The sequence below is a fragment of the Camelus dromedarius genome, chromosome 9 (assembly GCF_036321535.1).
Source record: "Camelus dromedarius isolate mCamDro1 chromosome 9, mCamDro1.pat, whole genome shotgun sequence".
NCBI classification, from domain to species: domain Eukaryota; kingdom Metazoa; phylum Chordata; class Mammalia; order Artiodactyla; family Camelidae; genus Camelus; species Camelus dromedarius.
Window position 1 is genome coordinate 24099143 of NC_087444.1, and position 14398 is coordinate 24113540.

The following is a 14398-nucleotide window of genomic DNA, read 5'->3' on the forward strand; positions in this document are numbered from 1 at the left end:
AGTTCAGATCCTTTCAGAATAGATGAAGGCCAAGAAAATAAAATGAAGCAATGGGCCAGAGACGGACTGGAGGGAGGCCATTGTTAGCCAGGTGGGTCAGGTGAGTCTTAAAGAGGAGGTGACACTGAGGCCAGACCTGGATGAATAGCAGTTGGGCACGTGGGTGTCTGGGTGAGGAGTGGGCCAGCTAAAAGGGAGGTCCTCAAACCATATACTTGGCGATGGTCTGGCTTCCAGAGCATGTAAAGAACTCTTACAACTCAACAGTAACAGGACAACTAAAAGTGGGCAAGGGATTTGAATGAAAAAAAGAAGACATACAAATGGTCAATAAACACATGAACAGATGCTCAACATCATTAGTCATTAGGGAAAGGCAGATCAAACCACAATGAGCTAGCACTTCACACCCACTAGGAGGTTATAATATCAGGTGTGGGGAGGATGTGGAGAGTCAGTACCCTCAGGCCGGGCTGGTGGGAGAGGAAATCTGTGCAGCCACTGTGGGAAACGGTTTGGCAGTTCCTGAAAGGTTAAGCCTAGCGACCCTATGCCTTAATATCTACCCAAGAGAAAGGAAAACCCACAAATACTGGTACATGAATGTTCACAGCAGCATTATTCACAATAATAGCTGAAAAGTGGAAACCACCCAGATGTCCATCAGTTGATGAGTGGATTAGGCAAAACGTGGTCTGCCCATCAGTGGAATATCATTCAGCCATAAAAAGGAATGATACACTGACATGCGCTAAAACAGGGATGAACCTTGAAAACATGATGCTGAGGGAAAGGAGCCAGTCGTGAAAGGCCACATATTGTGCAGTTCCATGTATTTCAGGTTTCCAGAATGAGAAGATCCATGGAGATAGACAGCAGATTTGTTGTCGCCAGGAGTAGGGACTGGGCAATGAGGAGTGACTGTTCATGCGCCCGGGGTCTCTTTTTGGGGTGATGAACATATTCTAAAATAGACAGTGGTGATAGTTGTACAACCTTGTGGATGTACTAAAATCTAGTCAATTGTACACTTACAAGGGGTGAATTCTACAGTACATAAATGATATCCTAAAGAACAAAAGGGATGAGAGAGAGGGCAGAAACTGAGCCAGGTGGTGGCCCCGCCTGTGCAGGATTGTGGGGTCCGTGGTGAGGACTCTGATTTTGCTTGAACAGCATGCATTTTATTCCCACGACCTTTGTCCCACGACCTCCTAGAATTTTGCCATATGCCTTTCTGTGGTTAATTCGCAGGTCAGCATTTTTGGCTCTGCCACTTTTCTCTCCAGTACAGACCTGCCTTTCTCTGGGGTGATGGTCCAAGCCCCAGGGCCCAGACGCACTCAGCCCCACCCGCATGCTCCAGTGTGGACTTGATTTTGCAAGTTCTCCTTTCCTGCCACCTCTGTGTGCTCTGTCCTAATTATCTATGTCCTTGTCAGCATCACTGTCCGGTGTCTTTCGTGCCACTGGCTCTGTGCCAGGCCCAGTTCTGAGCCTTTATCCACAATTCTGATGAGAATTTATAGCCAGACCTGGCATCGGACCCCCCAGACCCACAGCTTGGTTTTCACCTTCCAATCCAGGGCCCGTACAGAGCTGGTGTTTAGGAGATGATTCTTTGCCTGCAGCCCTTGCATAAGAAATGGGTACTTAAAGGAAAGTGGACAGTCTGTCTCAGATATTCATGTGGGTTAAGTAAATGAATCAATAAAAGAGTGGCACGAGTTGGCTGTAAATTTGTGGGTGAACTCGAGGGCAGCGGGTGTCAACAGCCATGGGGATGAAAACCACATGGGTGTCTGTCCCCGCCACCCCAGGGCTCTGAGGCAGGCACAGAGAAGCCACCTCCTGCCTTAGCCCAGAGCACTGGGGATCCAAGGCGGGATGCCGCTGGGCCCTGGTCATACGATGGAAAGAGGCAGAGCTCGGACTCAAACCCGGGTCTCCTTGCTCTCTTAGGTTGTTGAGGGCTAGAGTTTGCTTTGCTTCTCTGGGACACTGTGCTTGGTGATGTGAGCATGGGAGGGAGAGACCCCCCAGGTCATGCAGGCATTGCTAATCCTGGCAATATTATGTTGTTGGGCTTCCCTAACTATGCACTTTTTTTTTTTAACCATTCTTTAAAAACTGAAGTATAGTTAATTTACAATGTTGTGTTGGTTTCAGATATATGGCAAAGTGATTCAGCTATATATACATACTTTTTCAGATTCTTTTCCATTATAGGTTATTATAAGATATTAAATATAGTTCCTTGTGCTATACAGTAGGTCCTTGTTGTTTATTTTATATATAGTAGTATGTATATGTTAATCCCAAACTCCTAATTTATCCTTCCCAGCCCACTCCCTTTCCCCTTTGGTAACCGTAAGTTTGTTTTCTACTTCTGTGAGTCTATTTCTCTTTTGTAAATAATTTCGTTTGTATCTCTTTTTTTGAGATTCCACAAATAAGTGATATTATATGATATTTGTCTTTGTCTCACTTACTCCACTTAATATGATCATCTCTAGGTCCACCCATGTTGCTGCAAATAGCATTATTTCATTCTTTTTCATGGCGGATTAATATCCCACTGTATAAATATACCACATCTCCTTTATCCATTCATCTGTTGATGGACATTTAGGTTGCTTCCATGTCTTGGCTATTGTATATAGTGCTGCTATGAACATTGGGGTGCATGTATCTTTTCCAATTAGAGTTTTCTCCAGATATATGCCCAGGAGTGGGATTGCTGGATCATATGGTAAGTCTATTTCTAGTTTTTAAAGGAACTTCCATACTGTTCTCCACAGTGGCTGTGCCAAATTACATTCCTACCAACAGTGTAGAAGGGTTCCCTTTTCTCCACACCCTCTCCAGCATTTATTATTTGTAGACTTTTGCATGATGGCCACTCTGACTGGTGTGAGGTGATACTTCATTGTGGTTTTGATTTTCATTTTTCTAACAATTAGCAATATTGAGCATCTTTTCATGTGCCTGTTGGCCATCTGGGTGTCCTTTTTGGAAAAATGTCTATGTAAGTCTTCTGACCATTTTATGATTGGGTTATTTGTTTTTTTGATATTCAGTTACATGAACTGTTTGTATATTTTGGAAATTAATCCCTTGTTAGTAGCATTGTTTGCAAATATTTTCTCCTAGTCCATAGGTTGTCTTTCATTTTGTTTATGGTCCATGCACTTTTATTTAAAGGACAAATTTGTCCAGGCCAGTCAATTGCTATCTGTCTGTTCCTATCTGATTATTTCTGCTGGTCTATTCATTTTACTCTCTGGAGGTAGAAACCACACCTTTAAAATCTGGGGAGAGAATTGGTTTTATTCTTAAATAAATAGCAGCCCCCACTGAAGTGACACAACTGAGGATGAGGCACTGAAATGCTTCTAAGCAGCTAGAGATGGGCTCAGGCTCCTCTTTTTTTTTTTTTTTTTTTTAATTGAAGTATAGTCAGTTACAATGTGTCAGTCAGGTTCCTCATTTATTCAAGAAAGATTTATTGAGCGTGAACAGTGTGTCAGGCATCGTTCTGGGCGCTTGAGACGTCATAGGGAGAAAGGTTCCTGTCCTCCTGGTGCAGGGATGAGCAGGCTGTCGGAGCCTTGAGGGATGTCATTCTGAGCCTTTAAACTCTTGTTTTACACAGAGTAATAATAAGCTAATTGTATGCCCCTCTAGCCTGTGGCAAGTCAGAAATAGAGAGGGCCTGGTAGAGGAAAGCATTTTAAATTTGCCTGTAGAAGCTGATGCTTTTGTCTGTAGAGTTCTGTCAGAATCTATCCCTCAAGTTATTAACTGTAGGCCCCCGCCTTCCTTGTTACCCTGTTAGCTGGATGAACTCTAGATCATCCTTCAAGACCCAGATCAAACATCACCTCCTCTGTGAAGCCTGCCCTAATCACCACCCCCCAGGCAGAGTTCATTTCTTTCTTTCATGTTCCCATATGTATTGTGATACCTCATGGCTATGGTACCAACTTCATTGTATTCACACACTGGTGTTTGGTTTTGTTTTTTTTGCCCTGCTAGATTGTGTATTTTTTGAGGGTTGAGATTGTGTCTTATTCAGCAAATTCACGAATTGCAACAAATGTTTGTCAAATAATTAACCAACAGCATTGGAAGAAAGAGCAAAGTTATAAAAAGTGGATACTAGAATGCCAAGCAGTGTACACCAAGGGCATCTAGGGCTCAGGTAATCAGAATACTTCAGTGTCCCCAGAGTGTCTCACTGTCGATGCTGCAGTGATGGCCTCAGAACCTCTAGGAACTGGTTGTAACCATTCTTCTCTAAGTCAGAAGGTGGAGTCTGGTATAACACACTGACTTCCATTTAAGGAAGTAAAAGTAATCGTTAAAAGAAAGGATCTGGTGCTTTGTCACTGGGGGAAAACTTTCACTATATTGATAATCTGGGTCTCCAGATCAGCCCATTCCCTGAAGTAATCATCTTTCTTTACCTCAGGGTATCCTGCACTCCATTTTCTCTTGTTCTCTGTCAGACTAGGGAAGCTGGGTCATTCTGTGTTTATGAAAATTCAGTGAGGAAGGAGTCATCTGGGAAGTCTCCTGCTTTGAGGAAGTGGTGGGACAAAGAAGTAGTCTGGATAGACAGTGTGATCTCACATACAGTGACTCGGTTCATATCCATGTGTACACATGGGCTGTAGATGACATAAGGATATAAAATCTCTCTTCTTCCGTTACAAGGAATAAAGAATGTCTGCTGGTTTTATTCCTAGGATAATGAGTTTTCTTTATTTATTCATTTATTTATTTTTATTTTTTTTTTCTGGGAGGAAGCTAATTAAGTTTATGTATTTATGTATGTATGTATGTATGTATGTATGTATGTATGTATGTATGTATGTATTTATTTATTTATTTATTTATTTATTTATTTATTTATTTATTTATTTTAATGGAGGGACTGGGGATTGAACCCAGGACCTCATGCATGCTAAGCACACGCTCTAGCACTGAGCTATGCCCTCCCCTCACTTACACATTTATTTTTTTAAATTGAAGTATAGTTGCAATTGTGTTAGTTTCAGATGTACAGCAAAATGATTCATTTATACATACATATATATGTATTCTTTTTCAGATTCTTTTCCATTGCAGGTTATTACGAGATATTGCCATTGGATATAGTTCCCTGTGCTATACAGTAGGTTCTTGTTGTTTATCTATTTTATATATAGTAGTGTGTGTCTGTTAATTACAAACTCCTAATTTATTCCTCCTCCCCAAAGTTCTCATTATTTTTTATACTTTTAAATATTTTGTGTAAATTTTTGAGTGGGACAGGAAGATTTTTTTGTTTCACTAATCAGAACAAACAAGAAAAGTCACTTTGAAGAAGAGGGAGAGAGTGACATGGGGCCTTTCAACAATGATAGCCCTCCCTTCAAGGGAAGGACTGGCTCCTTTAAGCCTCAGACCTCAGTCACCTCTGGCCCCCACAAGCCCTCATCCTCTGTGTCTGAGAGAGCGGACATTTTCCGCTTCCCTGGTCCTCATCTGTTGTTGCCTGGGCTCCCCCATCCGCAGCCCACTGGAAGTGAGTGAGGCTGTGACTACTGTCCTGCTGTCCCCATGCCCAAGCGACAGGATGTTTGAATTCTTTCCCATTTCCTTTCATGCCCCCTCCTGGGAGCTCACTTGGTGGAGGCTGACAGCTCAGCTTTTTGGTGTGTGGGTTGTTTTCTTCCTTACTGAACCTTGTTTGCTTAACTTCTCAGGGTGTCTATATAAGGTAAGGTCAGCTGCAGGCGAGCTGCAATCCTGCCCTGTTGTGCTCTGGGGCAATTTCCTGCTGTCTCCTTCCTCGTTTCTTTTGTCTTGCTCTGAAGTTCAGTGTTGGGTGGAAATTATAAAATGATTACTTCTCTCTCTTTTTTTTCTCTCTGTTGGTCAGCAGATATGTATTGGGCACCTCCTGTGTGCCTGGCACTGTGGTTGGTGCTGGGAAAATGTTAAGATCTGGACAGATCTCAGCTAAAAGATCAAAAAGACAGGTACCCAGACCTCCTGTAGAACACAGGGAACTATATTCAATTTCCTGTAATAAGCTATAATGGAAAAGGTTCTTGAAAAAAGATATATCAGTATGTATATATACAACTGAATTGCTTTGCAGTACACCTGAATCTAACATTGTAAATCATCTATACTTCTATGAAAAATAAAATTAAGAAAAAAAAGGACATGCAACCAAAGGTTTACTTAAGTGTTATTAGGGAGTTTACTTAGGTTTATTTAGGTGATGGACGCCCGCCCTCTTATATTTTGCTTGTTTGCACTTCTAATTATTCTACACACAGTATGTGTTCTGTGTGTAATGAAAAAAATTGTTCAAACCATTTGCAAAAGTGTGAGAAAGCCTCACACTGCTTGGCCCATGACAGATCCTCAGTCTCCTCTGGGTTTTGTCCTCCATCCAGTGCCAGCTTTGGGAAAGGGCAGAGGGGAAGACCAGGGTCTTTTAGGGGGCAAAGGCAAGGGTCCTCGATCAGTGTGGATCCTGTGTCGGGGTCACTGTGGTGAGAATACTGAAAGGGACTAGTCAGAATCTGCCCCTTGGTGATTCTGAGCCTCAGGAGACTTCAAGTCTGGGTGGGAGGGGTGGAGGAGAGCAGGAAGTCCTTGAGAATTTGGTAGGGATTATGTGCTGTTCCTAGTTTTTGGGAAAATTATTATTAGAGCAGCTCATCTTGGTGGCCTTGGTGATTCCACAGGAATCTGATTCCCCCTTTCTTCTTCATCCCTATTCTCTTGCCCTTGGGTCATCTCCCAGTCTTTGTGTCATTCTGTTTCTTCCTCCACATCCACTCCCCTACTCTCCCTCCTTACCTCTCTCTGTTTTCCTAAGTTGCTCTCTCCTTTCCAGCCCTAGACAGAGAGCTGGAGGAGGGAAGAGAGGGGTGGTAAAAGCAGTGGATAGGAGCAAGAGAGGAAATGCAAGGATGAGGAGGGGATAGAGGAGGGCCTGGGGAGGAAGGGGCTGCAGAGGAGAAGACACCTGGTGAACAGAGCCGGCATTTTTGAGCGCTAGCTGAGAACTTTACATGCAATGACTTTACACTGCAAATTAACTTCCTAAGTAGATAAAGGCGAGGAGCCTTGAAGAGAAGAACAGGACTTTGAGCCATGTGGTGTCTCTGGGTCCAGGTGGATCCTTAAGGCTGTGGGATTGGTGGGTCCAGGAGCTGTTAGACACTGATAATCAGTCATTGGTCTGTGATGAGGCTTCACAGACCAACCGAAGGGCCAAGTTCTTTTGAGAGTGGACTTATATTAACTCCCTATGAGGACCAACTTTTCATGAACAGGACTCTCATTGGGTGGGAAGGGGAGGGTGTCCACAGCCCTGAACTGGGAGCACCTAGCACCTAACGTGTAGTCAGCCTCAACACTGAGCCCATAGCGGGGGCCAGAAGGAGTGAGCAGTGGTGTTGACCATCCTCGGAGATGGGGTTCCTAACCTCTGTCATTGGTTGATGGCTTCCCCGAGAGGGGGCTCTGTGGTTTTGTGATGCATTTGGGACTCCTTGTTAATGATGGCTTATGTCAATTGAGGGAACAGAAAAACTCCCTGTTATCCAGCAGCTCTTTTTCTAAACACAGCTCTCCTCTGTGGGACTGGGGGAGAGAGAGTCTCTGGGGGGACAATCCCGATGGTCTTTGGCGGTGAGATGCTTAGGAACCACACTTAGATGCTTCAAATTCTGTAAATTTCAATGTTGAGGAAACAGACCATACCGGAAGCTCCTTTAGGCGATCACTTCCTTAAAATAAAACGGTGGGGATGGGGAACTGGGGGTGGGGCTGAACTCTGGGCACTTTAGCCCACAAGACCTTTTGTCTCGCCCACTTTCCTGGCTGCTAGGGAGCAGGTCCTCTGAGCTGAAAGCCCCATCCTCACCTCTTCTCACCGCTTCCGCTAGGTTAGTGGTTCTTGGGTTTTGGAGGCATCAGAATCCCCCCCAACCCCTCCCGCCCCCGCCCGAGGCTCATTCAGACTGACTTCCCACACCCCATTTTCCAGAGTTTCTGAATTCACAATTCAGTGAGTTCCTGGGCAATACTGTTGCTGCTGGTCCAAGGACCATACTTTGACAACTGCTGCTATAGACATAACCAGTTTCCATTGGGCAGGGAACCAGATGTCTGGCTCCAGATCACTTCACCTCTCTGAGCCTCAGTTTCTCCATCTGTAAAATGGGATTGTGAGCCGTGCTGACCTGACACAGAGGTCAGGCTGAGCAAATGGGCAGATTGTAAGTTCTTAGAATGGCGCCTAGCACGTAGGAAGTGCTCAGTGAACAGCCTATTGTCTTCAGGGCCCTCGCTGGTCTTCTCTGTGCCCACCCCAGTGCTTAGCCCTGGGCTTAACACAGAATAGGTCCTCAAGAAATACTCATGGGACCAGCAACTACATGACTGTGTGCACCTAGGAGCGCCCCTACTTTGAGACCCCCGGGGGTGAGCATGGTTTGGAGGGTACAGGAAGGCAGCAGAGAGGCTGGCAGGAAAGACCTCTGAGGGTCGTTTCACCACATGGCTGGGAGAGGAGAACAGTAACCATCCCCATCAGCCAAGCCTTACATGTCAATTTTTTCCCCCGTTTAATTCTCACAGCCTCCTTATGAGGTAGGTATTTGACCCGTTTTGCTAATGAGGAAACTGAGGCTTAGCGACATCTGGGAATTTGGTCTTGCCACAGAGCTGGTACAAAGTGGTGATGAGTATCTCAGGGATTCCAGGACTTGGACTCCACCTGGACGCTGTAGACGGGGGTGTCAGGGTGAACTGTAAAGGGAGCAGCAGGTGTAGGTAGCTGTGCTGAGGGCTCTCACAGAGGGAGCTCAGGGTTTCTGTCCCCTGGTGTGAGTTCTGGGCCCGGCTCCTTTCACTGGCCCGTTGGGGACCAAGTGGCACCACGAGGGTGACAGTAACCTCAAGTACTAACCTTCTTCTGGCCAGTTTTGCCACCGTAGTGTGTGTGCCCCCACACGTACATCCACACACATGCAAGAACATGCACACACATGCACCTGCAGTACAAGTCACCCCCACATACTCATATACACGCATATGATGGAGTTTAGCTCTGCCTTTCAGGTGATACACCCCGTGGACCTCTGCATTCCATCTGCCTCGTTTGTTCAGAGGAGGGAAATTAGCCTCAACCAGCGATTCAACTAGAACTTCCTCCTGCACTGAGCAGTTGGAGGTCAAATGAGTTTAGAACCTGCTTCAGGATGAGCGGTAGAGAGGTCTGTGTGGGCAGCTGTGAAAATGTTACTGAGACGAATACGTTTTTCATCTCAGACCTTCAGCTGACTTTTTGATGTCTTGCCAAATCCTGAGTGGCAAACATTTGTAACCATAACATGACTTGTGGATTTTCAAAAACGTCAGCAATCTTCCTGGCTGGATAATTTAAATGCAGTTCTGGAAGGTCTTAAAAGCCAAGTTGCCCGCATCCTTGAGGGTGGAGGAGAGACTTATGGTGCGTTGTCTTTACCAGGTCCTGGGCTGGTACTTGAAACGCATGGTTTGTAACTTTCCCACATGGAGGCTCTGGCCAGTGATGGGGCAGTTGGGATCCAAGTGTGGTCATGGGAACCCAAACATCCAGGCTGACCAATGAGGAAAAGGGAAATAGAGTGGTTGCCGTGGAAACAGACCAGGGGTTCTTTCCCTTGTATTGTCTCACATTAGCAAGTTGGGAGGCATCTGATGTGTGGCCCGCCTCCCGCTCGGGTCAAGGCTGCAATTTAATTAAACACTTTGGAGCTGGTTCTCCTGTTCCTCCAACAACACTACTCAAAACAGTGCGCTGGCTTCCCAAACACAGCCACGAGTGCCGGGAAATGCTAGGGAACAAAAAGGCTTCTCCCCCACACTCTCTGTCTGCACCAGCCATGCATGGCTGCGTGAATTTCACTTCCTCAGCCCTACCAGGCACATTTCCTGTGTGCACTCCCCACCTGCAGCTCCGCCCTGTGGCTCAGGCTCCAGGGAGAAGGTTCTATCATTTCAGTCCAGGCGGATTTCAAAGCGTCCTACTTAACCTTCATAGTTGACAAATGAGGGAGGTGTAAAATCACCTCAATTTGGAAAAATCCCAACTATCCATCAGTGGTTAAATGGATGAACAGAACAGAATGTGGTCTATCCATACAATGGAATATTATTCAACCCTAAAAGGAATGAAGTACTGATCATGCTACAATGTGGATGGACCTTGAAAATATGCTGAGTGCAAGAAACCAGACACAAAAGACCATATAGTGTAGGATTCCGTCTGTGAGAAATGTCCGGAACAGGCAAATCCAGACAGAAGGCAGATTAGTGGTTGCTTAGGGCTGGAGGGAGCAGGGGTGAAGAGGGACTGCTTGGGGGGGAAGGGATTCTTTCTGGGGTGGTGCAGATGTTCTGGAATTAGAGGTGATGATTGCACAACATTATGAATACACTAAATGCTGCTGAATTGTATGCTTTGAAACAGTTAAGATGGTGAATTTTATGTTGGTTGTGTGACTTTTAGCTCAATAAATTTAAAAAAGGACAAAACTATCACCCCATTTACAGATAAGGCCGCCGAGGCTGAGATGTTTGCGGATTAAGTCAGATTCCCTGGGGAGTAGGAAATGGAGCTGACATGGTCTCTTGTCCCCTGGACTTCTCCTTCCTGACTCCTCGTGGCCTGCCAGTCACCAAGCATGTCAGTTTGGCCTGTGAAGTGTCCCTGAGACCTTTCTTCTCTGTCCTTATGGCCTTATCACTCACTGACCCCTGTGGTCAGGTCCCAGGCTGGGTGCCCATCACACTCCCATGGCTGGGAGGGGGCAGTGCCCCAAGGGAGAGGGGCTTGACAGATATGCCTGAAATGTCCCAGACCTCCTTCTGCTTCAGGCTGGCTTCATTACCTTGGGCACATCACTTGACCTCTAAGCCCCATCTACCAAATGGTTCTTTGGATGTCAATGAAGGTGACAGTGATGTCCCCATGGCCCACCTCCCAGCACCTTTACGAAGACCCAATGAATAGTAAAACACAGACTGAAAGATGCTGTGATTATGATCTGTTTTCTTTAAGAAATGACTGTCATAGAGTCCCTTGGCCTGGATCTAGAGTTTGAATCAGAGTCTGTGGCCTGCCGGGACTGTGACTCAGCTCCCACAGGCCAGATGGTTCCCCATCAGACGGGGTAGCTTGTGGTCCAGGGCACCCTCGTGGCTCAGAGACCCTTCTGGGGATGTGGATCTGGGGTGTTTTAACCGAGCACTGTGCCTTCCTTTTGCCGTTGGTGCAGATGATGTCCGATTATTTGCCTTTGTGCGGGTCACCACTGGGGACGCAATGAGCAAGAGGTCCAAGTTCGCCCTCATTACATGGATCGGCGAGAATGTCAGCGGGCTGCAGCGCGCCAAGACCGGCACGGACAAGACCCTGGTGAAGGAGGTCGTGCAGGTAATTGTCCTTGTGTTCTTTTAGGGCTGGGGTAGGGGGTCATAACCTATAAAGAGTCACCATTCAGCAGGGACACAGCAAGGCTGGGTTTGGCTCCTTGGTCTCTGACTTTGAACATGTGCTAAATCTCTGAACCACTAGCACCGCTGGTGACATGTACCCCAAATTGTTTTCAGGGTGTGGGCTAGGAAGTAGGTTGCTGCATTTGCGATCCTGACCATTGAATACCAGAAATCTGGTGGCTGGAGTCCACCTTTTTGGGTGGGGCAGGAGAGGGTGCTGGAGGGATGACCAAAATGATGCCCCTATCTGACTGGGTGATAGATGACTTCCAATGGTGGCCGTGAAGACCCAATGGGAGAATTCATGAGTGCCCTCTGAATAGTGTCTAGCATGCAGTAGGTGTTCAATAACACTTTTTGAATGAATAAATGTCAACCATATGAACACCAGTAGGGTTTTGATGGCCACAGAATAACAGGCTATATCAACCATGGTGCAGGCTCCTAGCCTGGGTAGCTGGGCCCTGGCCTTGGCTGACTTATACCTGTGTCTCTGTTAGACTGAAAGGAAGAGGAAAAGGTGGGTGTCCCTTTGTGTATGAACAGTTCTGCCTGTAGCAGTCTTTATTTTAAAGTCCCCCCCCCCCCCATTCTGGACATAAAAACTGACACTATCACAAACTTCCAAAGCAATTTATTTGGGGCTAGGACATAGGGTCATGCTAAGGAAAAAAAAGCAAAACCCCTAAATTCCAGAAAGATAAACCATGGAATAGAGGTGAACAGGAGAGTTTTTTCCTTACCAAAGGGTTCTCCATATTGCAAAAGGATTTCCCCAAAGCCAGGAAAGGGAGGTGGTAGTTAACATACATAGCGGTTCTCTTTGAGGTGATGAAAAGATTCTAAAATATTCTAAAATCTGTGGTGATGGTTGCACGTCTGTGAATATACAAAAAGCATTAAACTGTAAGAAATGAAAACAAAATGCACATACACGCAAATCGGCTCTATGCAACATGGTATCCTGGCTTGGCTCCTGGAACATAAAAAATGATGAAATCGGAGTGAAGTCTCTCCTACTTCTGCATGGCTGTGGTCACATCCTGCAAATCATGCCCTAATCAGTTTCTTCCTTTTTTTTTCTTTTCTAACATAATTTCATAATGTATGTGGCTGCAGAGTGTGGGAATGAATGCTCTTCTGGCGGCCGAGTGTCCAATTTCACAAGTGCACTGTGATTCCTGAAATTTCCCCTGGTGTTGGCTTCTTGAGTTGCTTCCAGTTTTTATTGTTATAAATAATGTTCTAACCAACATTTTAATACCCGTAGCTCCTTTCTCTCATCTACTGGATTATTTCTGTAGAATATGTTTTCAGGAGGTGGGGTTCCAGAGTTAATAGGGGTAGCAATCGTTTTAAAAAGGTAGAGATTGTCAGAGAAACTTCTAAGGGTTAGCACTGTGCCTGGGACATAATAGATGCTCAATAAATGTGTATTCCTCTGCCTAATCAGCATTACCAGTGAACACGGCTGTTGGCACCCTTCCTAGCACAGGCATCCTTACTTTGGACGGCCATCCACTTGACCCCATGGGCTGTTTTTCTCCAAGGCAGTTGGGGTTTTAATGGTTAACTGACTTTCAAGGGTCTCCTTTATGGTGGCAGTATGGAAAATGCAGAAGAATTGCATGTTCATGGCCAAAGGTCCCCCGCTGAACTCCACCATCCACACTTAGCCCTCTTGTTGGCCAGCCTGGTGTGGCCAGGGACACAGAGAACACAGGGAGAGACTGTTTGCTGTGGCACATCCAGTGGGGGCAGTCTTTTGAATCCCGCAGAGTGCCTTTTTTCTTTCCATTTTGATGACTGTGGTGAAATACAGCAACATAAAATGTTAGCTGTTTAAAAGTGTATAGTTCAGTGGCGTTAAGTCAATTCACAGTGCAAGCATCACCACTGTCTGAAAGTTCCAGAACTTCTTTATCATCCTCAAGGCAACCCTGTCCCCATTAGCAGTCTGCAGTTCCTTTTAAATCTAGACCTCTTCTCAGTTTGGTTAAGTGGGTTAAGAGGGTGATTTGGAAAGGTAATTCTTTGATAGAAAGACTCCAGTTGTGAGCATTGGTTATAATTCATTTGTTTGCAAGCTTAAATAAAATTGCAGCAAAGAGGGGAATTGCTTAGCTCTCTGACCTGGGAAGTGCAGGGATTGTTGAATCTAAGGCTGAAGCATTATCTTCTTTTCATCTCTCTTTTCTCTTTCCTCTGGGTTTGGCCTCAGATGGGCTCTGTGCAGCAGAAATTGTCCAGGTATAGTGGTTCTTCTGGGTCTTGATCCCAGGGGAAGAGAGAGCCCTCCTCCCTCAATGTCAATCATCCCCTTAAAAGGACCCAATTAGCTCAGGTCACATGTACATCCTGTGGGGCAGGGAGGTGGAGGCCTCATGACTGGCAGCTCCAGATTGATTCCACTTGTTAAAAGAAAGGGATGCTGATAGAAGAAAATCACAGATGTCCGCTTTGGTGGAGAAACTAGGATGCTGTCTTGACCATGTCCACCTCTGCATTTAAAAACGTTTATTACCTGAAGCTATTACAAGACCTCATATTTATCCTCCAGTTGCAGATACAGCCATAAATTTATGTTACAAAGGGTCAGTTTTGCTAGCATAATGGTGTCTTTGGACAGTCACTAAAATCATGCTGGTCCTCGCATGTCAGTTGTTCTCTCTGCTTGGTAGAAACTCAGAACAGATGTCTCTAAGGGGTCTCCAGATGGACCACTCTGGATTCCATGTCTTGGGGACAGGATCACATCCCCAGCTGCCTTTTACCATGATTTCCATGTGAAGAATAAATGGATTGAGTTTTAGTTAAAGATTATTAATAAATCCTGGGGTTT

At 45.5% G+C, this 14398-nt stretch overlaps 1 protein-coding gene across 1 annotated transcript in view; it reads left to right on the top strand.

Moving 5' to 3' along the window:
* COTL1 (coactosin like F-actin binding protein 1) overlaps nt 1-14398 on the top strand; it is a 41642-nt gene that overhangs the window by 13460 nt on the left and 13784 nt on the right. Inside the window, exon 3 of the mRNA XM_010980511.3 lies at nt 11337-11494. Coding sequence (XP_010978813.1) covers nt 11337-11494 — 158 coding nt within the window. The remainder of the gene's footprint in view (nt 1-11336; nt 11495-14398) is intronic.